Source organism: Scardinius erythrophthalmus, assembly GCF_964197995.2.
Source record: "Scardinius erythrophthalmus genome assembly, chromosome: 17".
Lineage (NCBI taxonomy): Eukaryota > Metazoa > Chordata > Actinopteri > Cypriniformes > Leuciscidae > Scardinius > Scardinius erythrophthalmus.
Window position 1 is genome coordinate 9357150 of NC_138237.1, and position 17670 is coordinate 9374819.

At 36.5% G+C, this 17670-nt stretch overlaps 1 protein-coding gene and 1 long non-coding RNA gene across 3 annotated transcripts; one reads left to right on the forward strand and one right to left on the reverse strand.

The window, feature by feature from the left end:
- The first annotated feature begins 630 nt into the window (after positions 1-630).
- On the forward strand, positions 631-5087 carry LOC308705870. Of its 2 annotated transcripts, XR_014031974.1 has the most exons (4): positions 631-687; positions 1344-1402; positions 2577-3752; positions 4383-5087. It is a non-coding gene; the product is annotated as an uncharacterized lncRNA (long non-coding RNA). The 2 variants fall into 2 exon arrangements; XR_014031975.1 differs by lacking the exons at positions 631-687; positions 1344-1402 and having other exon boundaries at positions 1825-3752.
- Positions 5088-5343: 256 nt separating this feature from the next.
- On the reverse strand, positions 5344-16158 carry dipk1b (divergent protein kinase domain 1B). The gene is made up of 5 exons (XM_081391154.1): positions 15615-16158; positions 12559-12693; positions 11564-11671; positions 10004-10180; positions 5344-8755 (listed from the first exon to the last, which is right to left on the reverse strand). Exons 1-5 carry the CDS (start codon positions 15678-15680, stop codon positions 7943-7945), a joined length of 1299 nt encoding a protein of 432 aa, XP_081247280.1. The 5' UTR covers positions 15681-16158; the 3' UTR covers positions 5344-7942.
- Positions 16159-17670: the final 1512 nt, after the last annotated feature.

A 17670-nucleotide genomic window follows, 5' to 3' on the forward strand; every position in this document is an offset into this window, starting at 1 on the left:
CCATAAGAGCAACATACCATTAAAATTTCTTCATCCTCGGTGCCACGGTTCAGGTAGTTATGTAGGAAAAACTGCATTTTTGGGGTTTGGGGGGCCCCAGCTCGGGGGGGGGGGGAGTGGCCCCCGGGGACCAAACGAAATTTTTCCGTAAAAGTCTAGTGGGGCTACATGTCCACCAAATTTCATGTTCCCCGGTGCTTCAGTGTCCCTGGTATCGTTGACGGAAAATTCAGTAGGTGACGAAAAAAAAAAAAAAAAAAACTTTGACAATCCCTATATGACCGCTTTCGCTAGCGGCAGTCATAATAATATAGGGAATCCACAATAATAATAAAAAAAAAAAAACATTTAATTAATAGATAATAACAAATGAGATTTCAGTGATATTTTGACAACTCAAATAGGAAATGAAATCTCTATTTCTGAAATGAAAATACACGTTCTGACTTTTCTAACCTTTATCATTACTGCAATGCTGAAACATATACATACTTGTATTTTAAAAATACCGTTCAATAAGACCCCAACCTTTTGTTTTACCTTTTTAGAGATTAATTCATTGCTCTGTGTAAATCCGCCTTGAATGTCCCAGCAGGCTGCCGTACTATAAATACCTTTAGCCACTCCTCTGGACTCACCATAGACAGTAAAAGAAACTCACTGGGTCTTTTTCCCTCTGCAATGAAGGTAAGAACATCTACATATTGCCTACATATATCTTGAATTCACGAAGCAAAATAATTTGCGCATTAGATTTTTATTATGTAGACATAGGCATTTTATGTTATTTATTATATTGTATAAGATCTTGACTGTATATTAGATCTTGTGCATTAGAATACTTAGTTAGGGTAATGAGTGTGGCGTCATAAAAATAAGTATGTAATAGTATTTACGATGCATTAATTAATCACATTAAATATTGTCGATGGGTACATATGCAATGTTTACAGACATAACTCACCTTCCTGCTTCAAACTGGCTGAAACCGCCCACGTGTTGCAAATAACTTAGCCTTTAGTATAATAGGAAAATGTTGATCAACAGTGCAAAATCCTGGATTCTGCTGTTAAAAGCTTATAATGAAACCGTGCTGTCATGTGTTAGTACTTTATTTATTTATATATTTAGTTATTTTTATTCTTGGACACACAGGAGCGACGCAGCGCGTGCTCGTGTCGGTAGGGGGCGTGAGCGCGCAAGACACGTGATTTCAACTCAAAGTGACACTCACTACTGTCAATCACAATGCAAAGCACTGTAACCACACTGAACCCACTGCAGTGAGGTCAACTTTACAGAAAACAATGCTGTTAAAAAATTATGTTTTAACTCCACTACAGACCCTGAATGAAGGCCTTTTTCTTCCTGTTTGGAAACCACCATGATTTTCCAGCATCAGGTAAAGGTTTATGGTCAACAATATTTACAACCATATATGGTTGAATTTCACTTACTAGCCTGCTTCTGCCAAAATTAAATCTTAAGGAAATTTCAAAGTGATCAGAGAAGAAAAATAAATAAATAAATAAATCTGTTATTTATAAAACACACAGTTGACAGTTTTTATTTTTTCTCATATTTGTTTTTAGATTGCAATTTATAAAAGTTCTTATATAAAGGTCTTAATAGTTTAGTATTAAAGAAATTAATACTTTGATTTAACAAGGATGCATTAAATTGATCAAAGTGACAGTAAATATATATATATGTATATACTGTATATATATATTATATATTTATATAATATATATATACACGTATATATTATTTAAATGTTTATGTTACAAAATATTTATAATTCAAATAAATGTTGAACTTTCTATTCATCAAAGAATTCTGAGTAAAAATGTAATACGTTGTAATATTTGACATTGTAAAATATATTCAAATAGAAAAGTTATTTTAAATTGTAATATTTTGATGACTGTAATAATATTATTTTTGTTTTTACTGTATTTTATATTAAAAAAAATGCAGCCTAGGTGAGCAGAAGAGACTTCTTTCAAAAACCCTAAAAATATTACTGACCTCAAACTTTTGAACAGTAGTCTAAATAAACTTTATATGTAGCATTTTTCTTATAATATATATTATTTTTAATATTTTAATATATATTATTGTAATATATGTATAATATATAGTATTTTACATAATATATTAATTAATAACATACAACTGCATTATAAATGCATACAAATAAATGCAATGCATATAATTTGCACAATAATTCTGTACAAATCAGATAAAAAAATAATAATAATGTTTTTGCTGAAGTCTAGTCCATCAGTGTGTGTATTTTGTGTAAGTGTGTGTGTGTAGTTGTGTTTGTGTTCTCTGGGTTTTGCCCTATGAGACGTAACTCTGGCTGTGATGCCACTGTTGTGCCAAAAGTGGGCAGAAAGAAACTGGCTTGTGATCGACCCTGCTGTCCTGCATGGTGGACCAGGGGCTTGGAACGAGGCCGGATAACCCAACCCAGACCTCTGTGTGTGTTAGTGTCCATTTTAGTCTGTTCAACTCTTTCCAAATACTCCGTTGTTCCCTTAAATTGTTTTTGTATTTGAATATTCTAGATTGTAACTGTGTTTCGTGAACTCAAGACAGACACGGAATGGATGAAGTGGAGCTGCATTTTATATGGGTTGTGACTTAAAGTGCCCCTATTATGCTTTTTCAGATATTACAGTTGTGACCAATCACACCAGACTGGGCCATCTGACCAATCAGAGCAGAGTAGACTAATCACAACAGACTGAGTCATCTGACCAATCAGAGCAGAGTAGACCAATCACAACAGACTGGTCCATCTGACCAATCAGAGCAGAGTAGATCAATCACAACAGACTGAACCATCTGACCAATCACAACAGACTGGGCCATCTGACCAATCAGAGCAGAGTAGACTAATCACAACAGACTGGGCCATCTGACCAATCAGAGCAGAGTAGACCAATCACAACAGACTGGGCCATCTGACCAATCAGAGCAGAGTAAACCAATCACAACAGACTGGGCCATCTGACCAATCAGAGCAGAGTAGACCAATCACAACAGACTGGGCCATCTGACCAATCAGAGCAGAGTAGACCAATCACAACAGACTGAGTCATCTGACCAATCAGAGCAGAGTAGACCAATCACAACAGACTGAGTCATCTGACCAATCAGAGCAGAGTAGACCAATCACAACAGACTGGGCCATCTGACCAATCTGAGCAGAGTAGACCAATCACAACAGACTGGGCCATCTGACCAATCAGAGCAGAGTAGACCAATCACAACAGACTGAGTCATCTGACCAATCAGAGCAGAGTAGACCAATCACAACAGACTGAGTCATCTGACCAATCAGAGCAGAGTAGACCAATCACAACAGACTGGGCCATCTGACCAATCTGAGCAGAGTAGACCAATCACAACAGACTGCGCCATCTGACCAATCAGAGCAGAGTAGACCAATCACAACAGACTGGGCCATCTGACCAATCAGAACAGAGCAGGCTCTAAGAAAAAAGATTTAAAAAGGGTTTAGAGAGACTGGTCATTTATTAAACTGTTTCAGACACTGTGAGAAAAGAGGTGATGCTGCAATGTGTATTAGTAGAAAGTTTTTTTTTACCTTGAATGCATGTAAATCTATTGTAGGAGCCTCCAAAACAAAACTAGGAACCTTTGAAATAGAATAATAGGGGCAATTTAACACAGTACCCTGAACAGAGGTCAAAGGTCGACTGCAGAAAGCTGGGCAAGTAAGTTTTCCTCCTCCACTAAACACACACACACACAGAGGTGTTTTTGCTCCTCGAGGCGTTGCAGCACAGCTGGATGTGCCGTGTCTGTGTCATGAGGCAGCATAGAGCAGAAGGGCGCCATGAATTACTTTGTACATGTAATTCCACAATGCAAAGAATGAGTGCCAGCCCGTACAAACCAGCATGAGTCCCTGTTTCAAGGGGGGGGGGGGGGGGGGGTAATCCTGTAAAGTTTAGTTGGTCCTAAAATTATATATATATATATATATATATATATATATATATATATATATATATATATATATATATATATATATATAAAGACCTGACAAACAGTTTGAATAATAGACCAATCTCTATTTTTTTCATTTCCAAACAACTTTGCATGACTGTAACGCTGTTATCTGCTGTATGTCTAGGTTTTAATTAATTCTAATTCAGAAAATCAGCTATTTTGAATTTAATTAAAAGTTGTCAAAAAGAAATCAGTAGAGCAACAACAACAAAAAAGTCTCTGGATTCCTTCTGCTGATGAAACCGTATGATTTTGTATGAAGTGTGTTGTTATTTTTACTTTCTCAGAAATGGATCTTTGCTTCAATCTTTATTTTGCTTTAATAATTTCAGAAACACGACCAACCAAAATGTTTATCTGCTGCGTGCCACATGTATCTGATTCAACTGAGGTTGTTGATCTCCACCTGCTCTTTGGGCCAGCTGAACAAGATCACATGACCATCACCCACAACATACTTCATTCTGATTGGTCAACTTTTTTAACAAGCCATCAATTGTACAGTTGTTTTCACTCGCATCAATAATCCAGTGTCAGTTTATTTATTTTGAAAGCTGTCATAACAGAGATAATCCACAGTGAACTGGTCATCATCACAAAATAAATCTGTTTTTTTTTCTCCATTATTGATCATGAAAAAAGTTAAAGTTTGGGGTCATGAAGATTTAAAAAAAAATTTGTTTTACTCTGCAAGGATGCCTTAAATTGATCAATGTGACGCATTGTATTTCAAATAGATGCTGTTCTTGCAAACGTTCTATTCGTCAAAGTGAATAGATCTGAACGCTAAGGCGTTCTATTTTCAATATTGATCATAATAATAAGAAATGTTTCTTGAGCAGCAAATCAGCATATTAGAATGATTTCTGAATGATCATGTGACACTGAAGACTGGAGTAATGATGCTGAAAATTCAGCTTTGCACAGTAGCGTATGTTCACATTTTAAATATGATATCTTAACTTTAGACTAAAGTCTTCTGATGTGATAATTCTTCTGGCATAGAAATATTTAATGAAATAAATTTAAATAAATAACAGCTTGTTTGAGTCTTTGTTAGTCCAGCATGTGAATTTACATGTTTTGGTCCTGTTAGTAACGCATCCCTTTAAAGGTGAGGTTTTGGGAGGCCTCCTTGACTAATATATGCAGATTCCTTGTTTCTTTCTAAAGGTCAGGTAAAAGGATACGTGCATTTGGGTTTTGTCCTCCAAGAGCTGTGCTTTTTGTGCCAGTGTTTCACCCAAAAACAAAAACAAAACATATTTAATAAAACGCACATAAGCACAATTTGAGTTTCAAACATTTACTAATCATTGGATAATAGTTGAACAGAATGATGGAGGTAAAATAAATAAGTATTTAAGAGCCTGAACAAGGCCAGATGCTAATTGTGCTGCTCTCCATTCAGAGGCACAGAATAAAATAAGAAACATGACTTAATAGTACATAAAAATCACTTCAACAACATGAAAAGCCTAGCACACACTAGAAGACATAAGCTTGTCCTTTCGAAATCAACTCTCGCATAGTATGTGTGAATCTGTGCAAGAACCACAGTCAGGGAGGAGACTGATCTTAAAAGTAAAAAGAAGAAAACAGGAGTTTTTAAATGTGCGCTTGGTCACATGATTCTTAATGTAAATACTCAGAGAGATGTACTTCCTGTTGGTTATCCGTGTAATGTGCACGTTGTTTAGTATTAATGAGATGCGAGATGTTTATAAAAGTGGCTACTGTGAGTCAAGTAGAAGTGTTTACAGTATGCACACGCACTTTCAGGTTTATATGCAAATATGTTTTACATACCTGTGCATTCAGTCACTAGACCGTGATTCCTCAAACTGTACTTTCTGTTCAACACCATATTGTTTAATGTTAAAGGGATAGTTCACCATTTGCTCGCCCTCAAGTTGTTCCAAACCTGTACGAGTTTCTTTGTTCTGTTAAACACAAAAGAAGATGTTTTAAAGAATGTTGGCAATCAAACAGTTGAAGGACCCATTGACTAGCCTGGTAATACCAGACTCTGCTACTTCACTTTGCTCCGTAGACAGAGTCTGGAATGGCATAACAGAGAAGTGTTTTCTCTCTTGCTAGGGGGCGCTTGTCTGAAGTTTAAAATCATTGGTTACCCGTAAGCTAATCACATAACGTTTGGTTATGGCGTGTGTTATGCGCATGCTCAGCCGCATCTAACTTTCACTGTAAACACATGTATGATGCGAAAACAAAACCATCGAGCGAAATACCGGAGTGAACATGGCTGTGAACGGCTTTTGCAGGTTAAGTTAAGTAAATCTACGCATCCACGGTACAATCAGCGTGTACGTCACGGCTCTCAGCCCGCCCTCTGTTTGTTGATTGGCCCGGCTGTTTCCAGACCGGTGGCAAACAGAAAGCTCTGAAGCTGTCTCAGACTGAGAACAGAAGCGAAATGAAATTGAGCGGAAGTACGAAGTCTGATGTAGTCAGGCTACCCATTGACCTCCATAGCAGGAAAAAAAAATGACTATGGAAGTCAATGGCTACTGTCAACTTTCTGGTTACCAGCATTATTTAAAATATCCTCTATTGTGTTTAACAGAACAAAGAAACGCATACAGGTTAATGACAAAATGTTTATTTTTGGGTGATCTATCCCTTTAATAGTAATCATTTTCCAAAAACATAAACCCACATACCCTGAGAAACACAGCAAGTAATCTCACCGTTTAAGCATAGCAAATCCCATCACAAATTCTTCAGGCCGCTCAGATAAGGAATATCCTTTCAGTAAAACTACAACATGGGATAAAGCATCCTCCTAGAATACACACACACCAACACACCATACACTCTGTAAAAAGACATATTTATATAACCTTTACTCATTCCTTTAACTCATACTCATTCCAGTGTTGACGTCTTGGTTGAGTTGCAGGTTTCGGCGTAGAGTCCTGACTTAAAAGGAAGGGTGCTTCCAAACATTGCTAAAGATCCCTCTTGTTCCATGTTTAAAGTCAAAACAGGTGTGGATGTAGTTTACCCTTCAAGAAGCAACTCACAAAAACTTGCTCAAGGGTATTACAGTTGTAGATCAAGACTGTCCTCTTGCAAACTCTTTCCTTGGGTTACTACTTAATGGAATCAACCTTTTATCTTTGTGCTTGCAGCCCCAATCCTTTTAATCAAAAGTTTACAGAGCAGGATTCAAGGTTTCATTTGGGAAGGGGTTTTGCATGGTCAAAAAAAGTCCTCCAGTTGTCTTTGTTCGTAATTAGACTCTTAACTTCACCTTGGAAATGTTGGCCAAAGGAAAGAGATAGTTCCAATAGTTTTTCTATAGCTTTAAAGGGGTTTCAGATGAATCGAGTAAAATGAAACCTAGTAAAATAGAGGGTGGGGATGTAGAGCAAGTCCAATCTCTCAGAAACTCTCCTTTCCTAGGTTTACTTCTACTTGGAATTGACCCTACTAGTATTGTGCTTGCAGGTCAGATCCTTAACCAAAAGTTGACCAAGCAGGATTCAAAGTATAATTTGGGAAGGTGTAGCACAGTCAAATGTCCTCCAATTGTTTTTGTTCCTAACTGGACTGGTCTTACTTCACCGTTGAACTTTCAGGCAAAGGTGAACAAAAAAGGCATTTCAATAGGATTAAAGGATCTTCAATTGATTCCCTTGATGAAAATAGTAGGTGGGGATGTAGTATATGCCCTTTCTTAGCATTCACTATATTCTCTCTCAAAGATGATTGATGTTCGACAGATTTTAAGTCCGTAGTAGCTGACAGAGTTCAGCTATTCTGTTGGCCCTTCAGAGGCTGCTGTGCCGACCCCACTTTTGCTCTCAGGAAGTCTCCAATTCTCCTGCTCTTCGTTGCCTTTCTGTTGATCATCCCTATGTTGATCTCAAGAGTACTTGGTATTCGAGATCTTCTTCCACAGTAGTGTTTTGAGGTTGTTCAGAACAAGGGAATGATGCACCTCCATCTGCGAAGCAAGCCCGCTGAGAGTCACACAGGTGCGGAGCTGTTTCTCCAGGTCCTCCCTCAGGTCTGATGGCGCTCCGAAGAGTAGGAAGTCTTGCAGTAGCGCGCACACCTTGGCCAAGTTGGGCTGCACCACCTCCACATTGCACTGCCTTGCCAATCGGTCGCACGTCGCAGTACAATCTCGCCCGTAAGTGCAGTCGGCATTTGCCTCGCAAGTTCTCCCTCGCAGGAACCCCTTGACGGCTGCCTCCGATGCTAAGCTCTGAAGGTCTGCCATTTTGAAGTCATAATTTGCATTGTAGCCAACCCTTCTCGGGCTTGCGTCACATATGTAGAAGCTTCCGTAAACGCCATGAAACACCTCCTCCACGAACTCTAGCAGACCGATGGTTATTCGAGCCCTGCGGGGCCAGGCGGGAGCGAGCCACTGGTTTAGAGCGACACCCAGCGCCTCAGGAAATACTGGCTGCAGCCAGTCAGGCACCTCCAGCCTGAAGAGGGCGCTGTGTGCTACGTGTTCGGTCACGTAAAGGTCTCCACAGAAGCCCAGCAGGTGAGGAGCATGTTCTTTATCCTGCAATGCCACCATCAAAACAAATTCATTGATCTGAAGCAAAGCCCACACGGATTTCGCCTCTGCTAATGAAACTTTGCCGTCACCGTTGACATCAGCTAGAGAAATCACACGGGTTACAAGGGTGCCAAGAGACGATTGCTCTCCAACACTGTCCTGTGAAGGAATGAGAGAAGGAGAAAGGGGAAAATTTAGGAGCATAGAAGTATTCATTCTAGAGAGCATTTTATTGGAGAAAATCTTTATATGCATGTATGTATGAGATCGTTTAAAAAAAATTGGGACTGTTTTTCAGTGGGGAAAAAAGAAGAAAGTAATTTGGCAATTTTAGGTGTACACTAACAAACAGATTAGCAACCGACTTCGGTACCAAGTAGATAAGGAAATTTAAAAAATGTGACGATACCAGCATTTTGAGCACTGCTTAACGGATTCTTAAACACCTCTGATTGGCCATTGCGTTCACGCACTCAACATATATGTCAGTGATTGGCTACAATGATCAATGCTTCAAAAACATGTTGTCAAAAAACACAAGGGAGCATTTGAAGCCATGTTTTTGAAGCGTTGTTCATTGATTGTAGTCCATCACAGACATATATGTTGAGCGCATGAACGCAATGGCCAATTAGAGGTGTTTAAGAATCCGTTCAACAGCGCTCAAAATGCAAGAGGGAAATGCTGGTATTGTCACATTTTTTAAATTTCAGTACCGACACAAGCCTCAACATTAACAGACACGGACTAAAAGCCACAAAACTTCATGAGATGTTTAAATTACAGTCTTATCAAGTACACTTGTATGCTGAAGTGTGCATGGCCATTTACAGCATTTGTGTGGGTTGTGTTTAAGTGTGTGTTTGTTGTTCTCCCCTGTGACACTGAAAGTGAGTGTATTGTTCTGGCTGTGACCTTTTCAAGCTCCTTCAGTTATTTTTGGCTTCTCTTCCTTGTTACCCCACTCCCTCCCCTGCTCTCTCTCCATTTTCACCCTTCTACAGAAGAATGAGGAACAACCGAAAGCTTAGAGAGGCTTAGACTGCCTTTAGCGCACTTTCTGCTTTGCTCTGCAGGACATGAACATCTCAAATCTCAGTCACAATTAGGGCTGGGTGACACAGCGAATATTCTTCATATATTCCTGATCAGTTGAATGGTGATTTCATTTAATCAACATTGAAAATCATGGCATTAAATGTTCAACTTAAAATTGACAAAAAGATGGCATTAGAGATGTCTACACCACAACAATTCAAGTTAAAGACGTCAAGTTCTAGAATTTAAGGAAAGGCACTTTGGTACTCTATGAGCATAAAACTGGTTTCTTTGTCGAATGCAGGTCTGGTTTGCTGTGATATTTGCTTTTAATGTGTACAATAAAGGAGATGTAGTAGATGAAGAGACCTTGAGGAAGGAATGCAGCATCGCTCTGAATTCATCCATGGATGTTCCGCGGGTGGGTTTATCATAGAGGTTGTTGTCATGCAGTAGTGGCGTGTCAGGACCCGTTTCTCCTTTCATGCTCTCTTCAATACCACACTTCACCAACAAGGCTTTCTCCTTCCACACAGCACTGTACACCTGCACCACACACACATATATATTAACAGCTCTGTGACAGATATATATGCCTATCATTTATTTTTTACGTTGTGACCAAAAATGATGGAAAGGAAAAATAATTCAAATATGAATTATTTAAAGGGTCAGTTCACCCAAAAATGAAAATTCTGTCAGTAATTACTCACCCTCATGTTGTTCCAACCCCATAAGACTTTTGTTCATCTTCGGAACACAAATTAAGATATTTTTGATTAAATCTGAGAGATGGATCACTTCTCCATAGGCTTCTAAGGCATTATAACTTGCTGGCCCAGAAAATGTATTAAAGACATCGTTAATATAGTCCAAGTGACTACAGTGGCTCAATCTTAAGTTTATAAAGTGACGAGAATACTTTTTGTGCGCAAAAAAGCATAGCGCTTCTGTGTTATACATCACACGCATCACACACATGACCAGCGTCGGCCAATAGTGAGCCTACGTGTGACGTACAACACAGATGCGCTGCGTTGTTACACTACGTGAAAAAACTCGAGGCCCAGAGAGAAGGAAATGAATAGTGGAATAAAGTCGTTATTTTTGTTTTTTTTTTGCGCACAAAAAGTATTCTCGTCGCTTTATAAACTTAAGATTGAGCCACTGTGGTCACTTGGACTATATTAACAATGTCTTTAATGCATTTTCTGGGCCAGCAAGTTATAATCCCTTAGAAGCCTATGGAGGAGTGATCCAGCTCTCAGATTTAATCAAAAATATCTTAATTTGTGTTCCGAAGATGAACGAAGGTCTTACGAACAACATGAGGGTGAGTAATTACTGACAGAATTTTCATTTTTGGGTGAACTAACCCTTTAATTATTTTTATTAAATAAATAATGCATTAAAAAAAGGGTAAAATAATACAGTAAAAAGGTAACTAAATAAAAAAGGTAAATATGAAGTAAAATGTCTAATGAATATTGTGGGAGGAAAATGTGCTTGTTGTGTAACAAAAAAATAATAATATTTTTTCTTTTTTTTATTCAAATGTAACCTGAATTTTATTTTAAGAATCATCCATTATTGTATATATACATGCCTATTTAGGACCATTATTGATTTATTTTTCACACTGACAAAAAAATGAAAAGAAAAAATAAATGATTAATAATACAATTATTTGTAATAAATAAAATAAAAAAATTCATTAAAAAAATGTATAACAATGCAGTATAGGAAAATCACCATTGAGAAAAATGCATATTAAATAAAAAAACTGTGAATATAAAGTAAAATGTCTAGATGCATTATCTCAATGAGAATCTGTGAGGAAAATGCTTTTTTGTTATGGAAAATAAATGTGATGCAAAAAAGATAATTTCTTATTTATTTTCTTTAAGAATCATCCATGCGTGTGTTTACCTGGTGTGTTGGTGACGTTGAAAGACAGTGTTGAAAAGACAGCGTTTTCTCCTCGCAGAGAGACTTACACACTGACCCCGAGATGATGCCTCTGCGGTAATGATCACACTAAAACACACACAGGAAAAGGATAGGCATTAACCACAAATGCTACATACTGTAAATACTATTTCTTGCCATCTATTCCTAATTAAAAAGCCTTGTTCCAGCCACTGGAGGACAAACCTGCCAGTTAGAGGACAGACGGATCATGATGTTATGATGGATTGGTGCTTGGGCAGATAATGATCCACAAATGCACAGATCACTCTAAAGGCAGCGCGTTACTTCTCCTTCTCATCCGCGCCCTCTCTTCCTTCTCGCTTTCATTTCTGATATCTATCAAAGTGGCTGTCAGCATGCATGTTGCAAAACAAGAGCTGAAAAGGGCTTTCCTTTCTCTGGGCCTCACTATAGCCGTGACACACAGATATGTACAGACGTATATTCTAACATCACTTTGAAAGGCGCTGAAAGGACTGGCAAATTCGTTTGATACAAGACGGTGAGGAGATGAGATCATTTTTTGGTGAACTCTTTTTAAGGAAGAATATGTGAATGAGTTTAATCACAAATTCTATATTCAGCTACAGGATGTAAACTCAATCACACAGCATGATAGGCCAACTGTTACAATGAAACTGAAAATATTTAAATGTGGTTTCTATAACAGCATAATTATGGACTGCCAATTCTCTCGCTTCCTCCTTTTAATTTTCCAGTTTCAGCAGATACTGTATGTGCAATGAGTTCCTGTCAGTGACAAATACTAGAGGGCATAAATATACCCCATCTGTGTATGAGATCATCCTGAATCATGACAAGACTCTCACTCTCTGTCTTAAGTGGCAAATCCTCTCTATTCTACGTTGATTCCACCTAAGTGGCAGGGAATGGCGCTCATGGGAAGAGATGTCGAGCTCAACCTATGCGTTATGGAGGATGCAGTGACTTACGATGAGCATGGTACAGACGTGTCCTCTGCAGAGCTCTGAATAAGAGGAATACTGCATGTAAATCACCCAGCTGGCCACCAGAATCCCAAACCACGCCACCAACAGGTACTTGACCTTCACTGCAGGTAAGCGGGACTGAAAGAAACATAAATATACAGTCAACAATATTTCACAGGACATATATAAGCTCTTGTTTACATTACATTTTCAAATCGATCTTATTTCCAATTTCATATGTTTCAAATTTTTCAAAGTGCAGTGTAAAAATCATTATTATTATAATATCAATCTTAACTCAACCTGTGACGTACTTTGACTATATATCATACAATAATGCATAACCATTTCTTTCTTACCTTACAATAAATATATAAAGTATTACACAGAATATATTTGAAAAATAAGCTAAATGTAATATTTAAAATGAATCTTTTGATAATTTAAAATGTAATATTTATTGATGAATCTTAATTCAACTATTGTCATAATTTTATGATATACAAGCAAATTATTTAAAATAATTTATTTACACAATAACTAAATTAAGTATACACAAAAATGTGCATATAAAAATGTTAAAAAAATATGTAAAAATATAGATGCAAAATGTAATATTAATTTAAATATATAATTTCTTTAAATGCATTTAAAATTAAAATTGAATATTTATCGATGTGTATGTCTCAAATGTTTTGCTTTGAACAGTGAAATCATTTTTGTTTTTCATATAAGAAAAAAATATATTAAATTACATGTTGAAACTTGATGACATTGTGATGAATATGCCAGGGTGGAGGGTTGTATGCGGGATTTGAGTCACATTTAAAAGGTCATTTGAAAAACGTTTTTGATTTGAGCAGAAAATCTGAATGGGGCGAGTTGGCTTGCGATGAAACCGTAGCTTTGCTACTTTGAGAGAGAAAGCATTTTAATGGTGATTAGCATGCGTCCTCTTCTCTTGGACAGCTTTCAGGTGTAAAAGGGCACTGAATGCCGGAGGCAGCAAATGTTCTCTGTCCTCGAGTGGGAAAGTGAGTGTGTGTGACTCTATGAAAACACACATATCTGATTACTGCCTGTTGATACAGACAACTGTTATTAGACACCTAAATTCACTCTGTGTGTTCTCTGAAAACAAGGCCTGAACAAGCAATCCAAAAAAATCAGTTTTTAAATTCTATCATGTAAAAATATGCACTAAATTTTTCATTGAAAAATAAACATTATGTAATCATTTACTCACCCACATGTTGTTCAAAACTCATATGAACAACATTGCAATTGAAAAGACATGCAAATACAACTTTCGAGCTTCAAAAAGCACGCAAACACACCATACAAGAAACAAAAAAGAGGTCATATCACCACAATCATGAAAAATTTCACCCTATCTCTTCCTGACACATTCATTTGAGTTAACAAAAGTAGAGATGTCGTATGCATGAACGGTTCATTCTTTTGAGTCAAATCTTTTCAATGAATCTATTGATCTCAATACCAGCCTGATGATTTGTTCACAACTTGACAACAACAGACGCCCTCATTGATAAGCTCTTGTGTGAGGGTTTTTTTTGAGATAGCCTTTGGTTTAAAAGAAGAAAAAGACATTTTTATCTGTCTTCGGTCATAACTTGTGGAAAAAAATAGGGCAGACACTTGACAAAGATGACACACCGCCTACATTTGCGCACGTTATCAAATGGAGTATACTCTGCTAGAATGCGCTAGCATACACATAAAAAAAAAATAAGTATGCTTTGGAATGCTTTAGAATTAGGGTTAGTTGCATGCCATGTAAGTATGCATAATTTATAGTTATTTCTAAAGTAACTACATGTGACAAGGGCATTGTTAAATGTTACCAAATTAAATTACACATGGCTTCAGAAGACTTGGAATATAGCATACAAGTCATCCGGATCACTTTTATATTTTATTAAACTTTTGCATCATTCTTGGAAGACTGAAAGCGTCAGTTCCCATCCATTGTAAGTGCATGGAATAAAACACCAGCGAAACTCTAGTGCTTTTGTTTAACTTCAGGCTGAATCACTGCTGTTTTCGTTCTCTTGTACGAGAGAAAAGAAAGATGTGTTTGTCATCTGTGCCATCTTCAGTGCAAGGAGTTGACCTGCACAGTCTCAAACGGTCACAGTGTGCACTTCCGCTGAGTGCACTTATGGTACAGTGTGCATTAAGCATCAGTCGTGTGCGAGATTAGCTAAAGGTGTGAAAACAGTATATTAACTGCAACATTTAAAATGACAGATCCTCTTTCTTATGATTTATGTAATCTGTCTTTTAACAACACAGACGAAGAATGCAATGCATATAAATCAGGAGATTCAGTGATGGTAACAAATGGTCATACCAAGCTGTATGATAGAATAGGGGTGACCGGGGCTAGTTGTCACACTGGGTCACAAAGACTGTATTTCAGTAACTTTTAGAGTACACTTACACAAATGTGTGTTTTCACAAACAGAATTTGCTGATATGTTTACATGTTGCCTTTAGCATATTTACGGTTTCATTGCGTGTGCAATATATATATATATACATACATATGTTTATGTATTTTTTACTGCATATATATATATATATATATATATATATACACAATACATACATAGACACTGCTGTTTAGATTTTACTGAAAAGCCTAAAATAAGTTAATTTACTAGCAGGTTCCCCCTATAAGTTGGGCATGGTGTCACAAAATGTCAACATATTTCTGGGCAAAAATGTTTAATAGCTAACAGAAATTGACTTTCAAAATTAAACCTGCCATGAGATATCTTTACTAGAGTACAAATTCTAACTAACCCTGGTTCCCCTTTTCATAGTGCTGAATGACTTACATTTTTATGTCTCATGGTATTTAAACAGTATCCATGATAATGCAATACCCAGGAAACATATTACCTTTGTGCCATACTCAAAATATATGGTGATATACTATGGTACTTTTGTGTTACTGTGTTATTTCAATTTCTTTAAAAGGTTTCCGTAGGGAAATTATTCCCAAACATCGTCATTCGAGTGAAGAAAGTTACCTTTAAACCCTTAGATAAGGGACAGAAGAGCACCAGGTGCACCAGCCTGCGTAAACTCCTCGGCATCTTCACAGGAACACTGATGATGCGCAGCACAATTACAGATTCACTTTCTCATCTCGTTTTCACCTTTACAGACGACACGCCAGTGGTGTTCTCCGGCACAATTAAGAGCAAAAATAATCATTTGCTCTTATTTTATAGCCTTGTGCTTTCGTTTCACGATGCAATCGGCCGTGCGATGGAGAAACATCCCATGCTGGTGGTGCTCAACTCAAGGGCACGCGCGCGCACACGCATCCATTTGCACGCGCTGCATCCAGAGACGCGCGAGCTCCAGGCATCATCCTCGCGCGACGAGATACGGTACGGCCCAAGATGCTTTAAAAACTAGCTCTGACATTTGCAAGATATTTAGACAGATGGTTGATTCTCCTTAAGAGTGAGAATGAGAATCACTGACGAACGATCTGCTGGAGATTCGGCCTCTCTGTGACTCCACAAAGCGCCTTAAAGGGGAAGAGACTCTGATTTACACTATACCGACAGAAAACAAACAATACTGTCCCTTTAAATAGGACTGATTACAATACAATAAAAACAAGATAAACATCTCTTTAAATGTGATATAATACATTTATTTCGATTAAAAAAAACATTTAATGTCTTTTTTTAAATAAAAAGACAATATAGCCTACTATCCCTTAAATTTGACCACATACAATAGGATACAATTTAGAGAAATATCCCTTTAAATGTGAAATTTAGAATAGAAAAATATAAAAAAAATCGATTTTTTTTCGGTTTTAAAATATCTTTAATTTTGCTTCTTTATTTATTAAAAGACAATAAGAATACCCCTTAGGCTAAATAGAAAGACATTTTGAATAAAATATACATAAAATAAATAATCAACATAGAACAGAAAAGAATAGGGAATCCCTTTAATAGAATAGAATAGAACAGAAAAAGACAAATCTATCATGAAAACCAGCTATAGAAGTTAAAATAGGACTGATTACAATACAATAAAAACAAGATAAACATCTCTTTAAATGTGATATAATACATTTATTTCGATTAAAAAAAACATTTAATGTCTTTTTTTTTTAAATAAAAAGACAATATAGCCTACTATCCCTTAAATTTGACCACATACAATAGGATACAATTTAGAGAAATATCCCTTTAAATGTGAAATTTAGAATAGAAAAATATTTAAAAAAAAATCGATTTTTTTTTTTCGGTTTTAAAATATCTTTAATTTTGCTTCTTTATTTATTAAAAGACAATAAGAATACCCCTTAGGCTAAATAGAAAGACATTTTGAATAAAATATACATAAAATAAATAATCAACATAGAACAGAAAAGAATAGGGAATCCCTTTAATAGAATAGAATAGAACAGAAAAAGACAAATCTATCATGAAAACCAGCTATATTTTTTTGCACATTGCAAGTCTAAGTAATTGAAGTGTCAATTTCATTTTGAATAATAATTCTAGAACATTTATGAACAATAGAAAATTAAACACTTAAGTTCAATTCGATTTTACTTATTATCAGTTATATATATATTATTTAGAATATCAAGTTATATCTACGTGCATAAACATTCTTAAAGATACATAGTGGTAAAAAAAAAAAAAAAAAACTTTAAACCATTAAACCAAAAAAAAAACTTTTTTTTTTTTTAGCTGTGCTTTGACAAAGCCAAATGGATGAATATGGCTGTGTTTGTATGAATGGTTCTTTCTCATAACTAACGGAAGAGAGATTTAATTACCCTATTGCTCATTAAACATTCATAGGCTTAAGAGATATAACCAATTTAGATGAGAAGGATCTCAAGCTGACTGAAGATCCATTAATAGACAAGGTACTTACTTGAAAATAAATTCCAGCGCAACAGCAACCCATAATGAAATGAGAAATGACCCTGCACAAGATAATGCTTTTTACAATGAACTCGGTTGGAGAGCTACATAATATGGCAATGTATCTGTTAAAAAAATACCTTACTCACCTGCTGAGTTTAAAAACACCATGTTACTT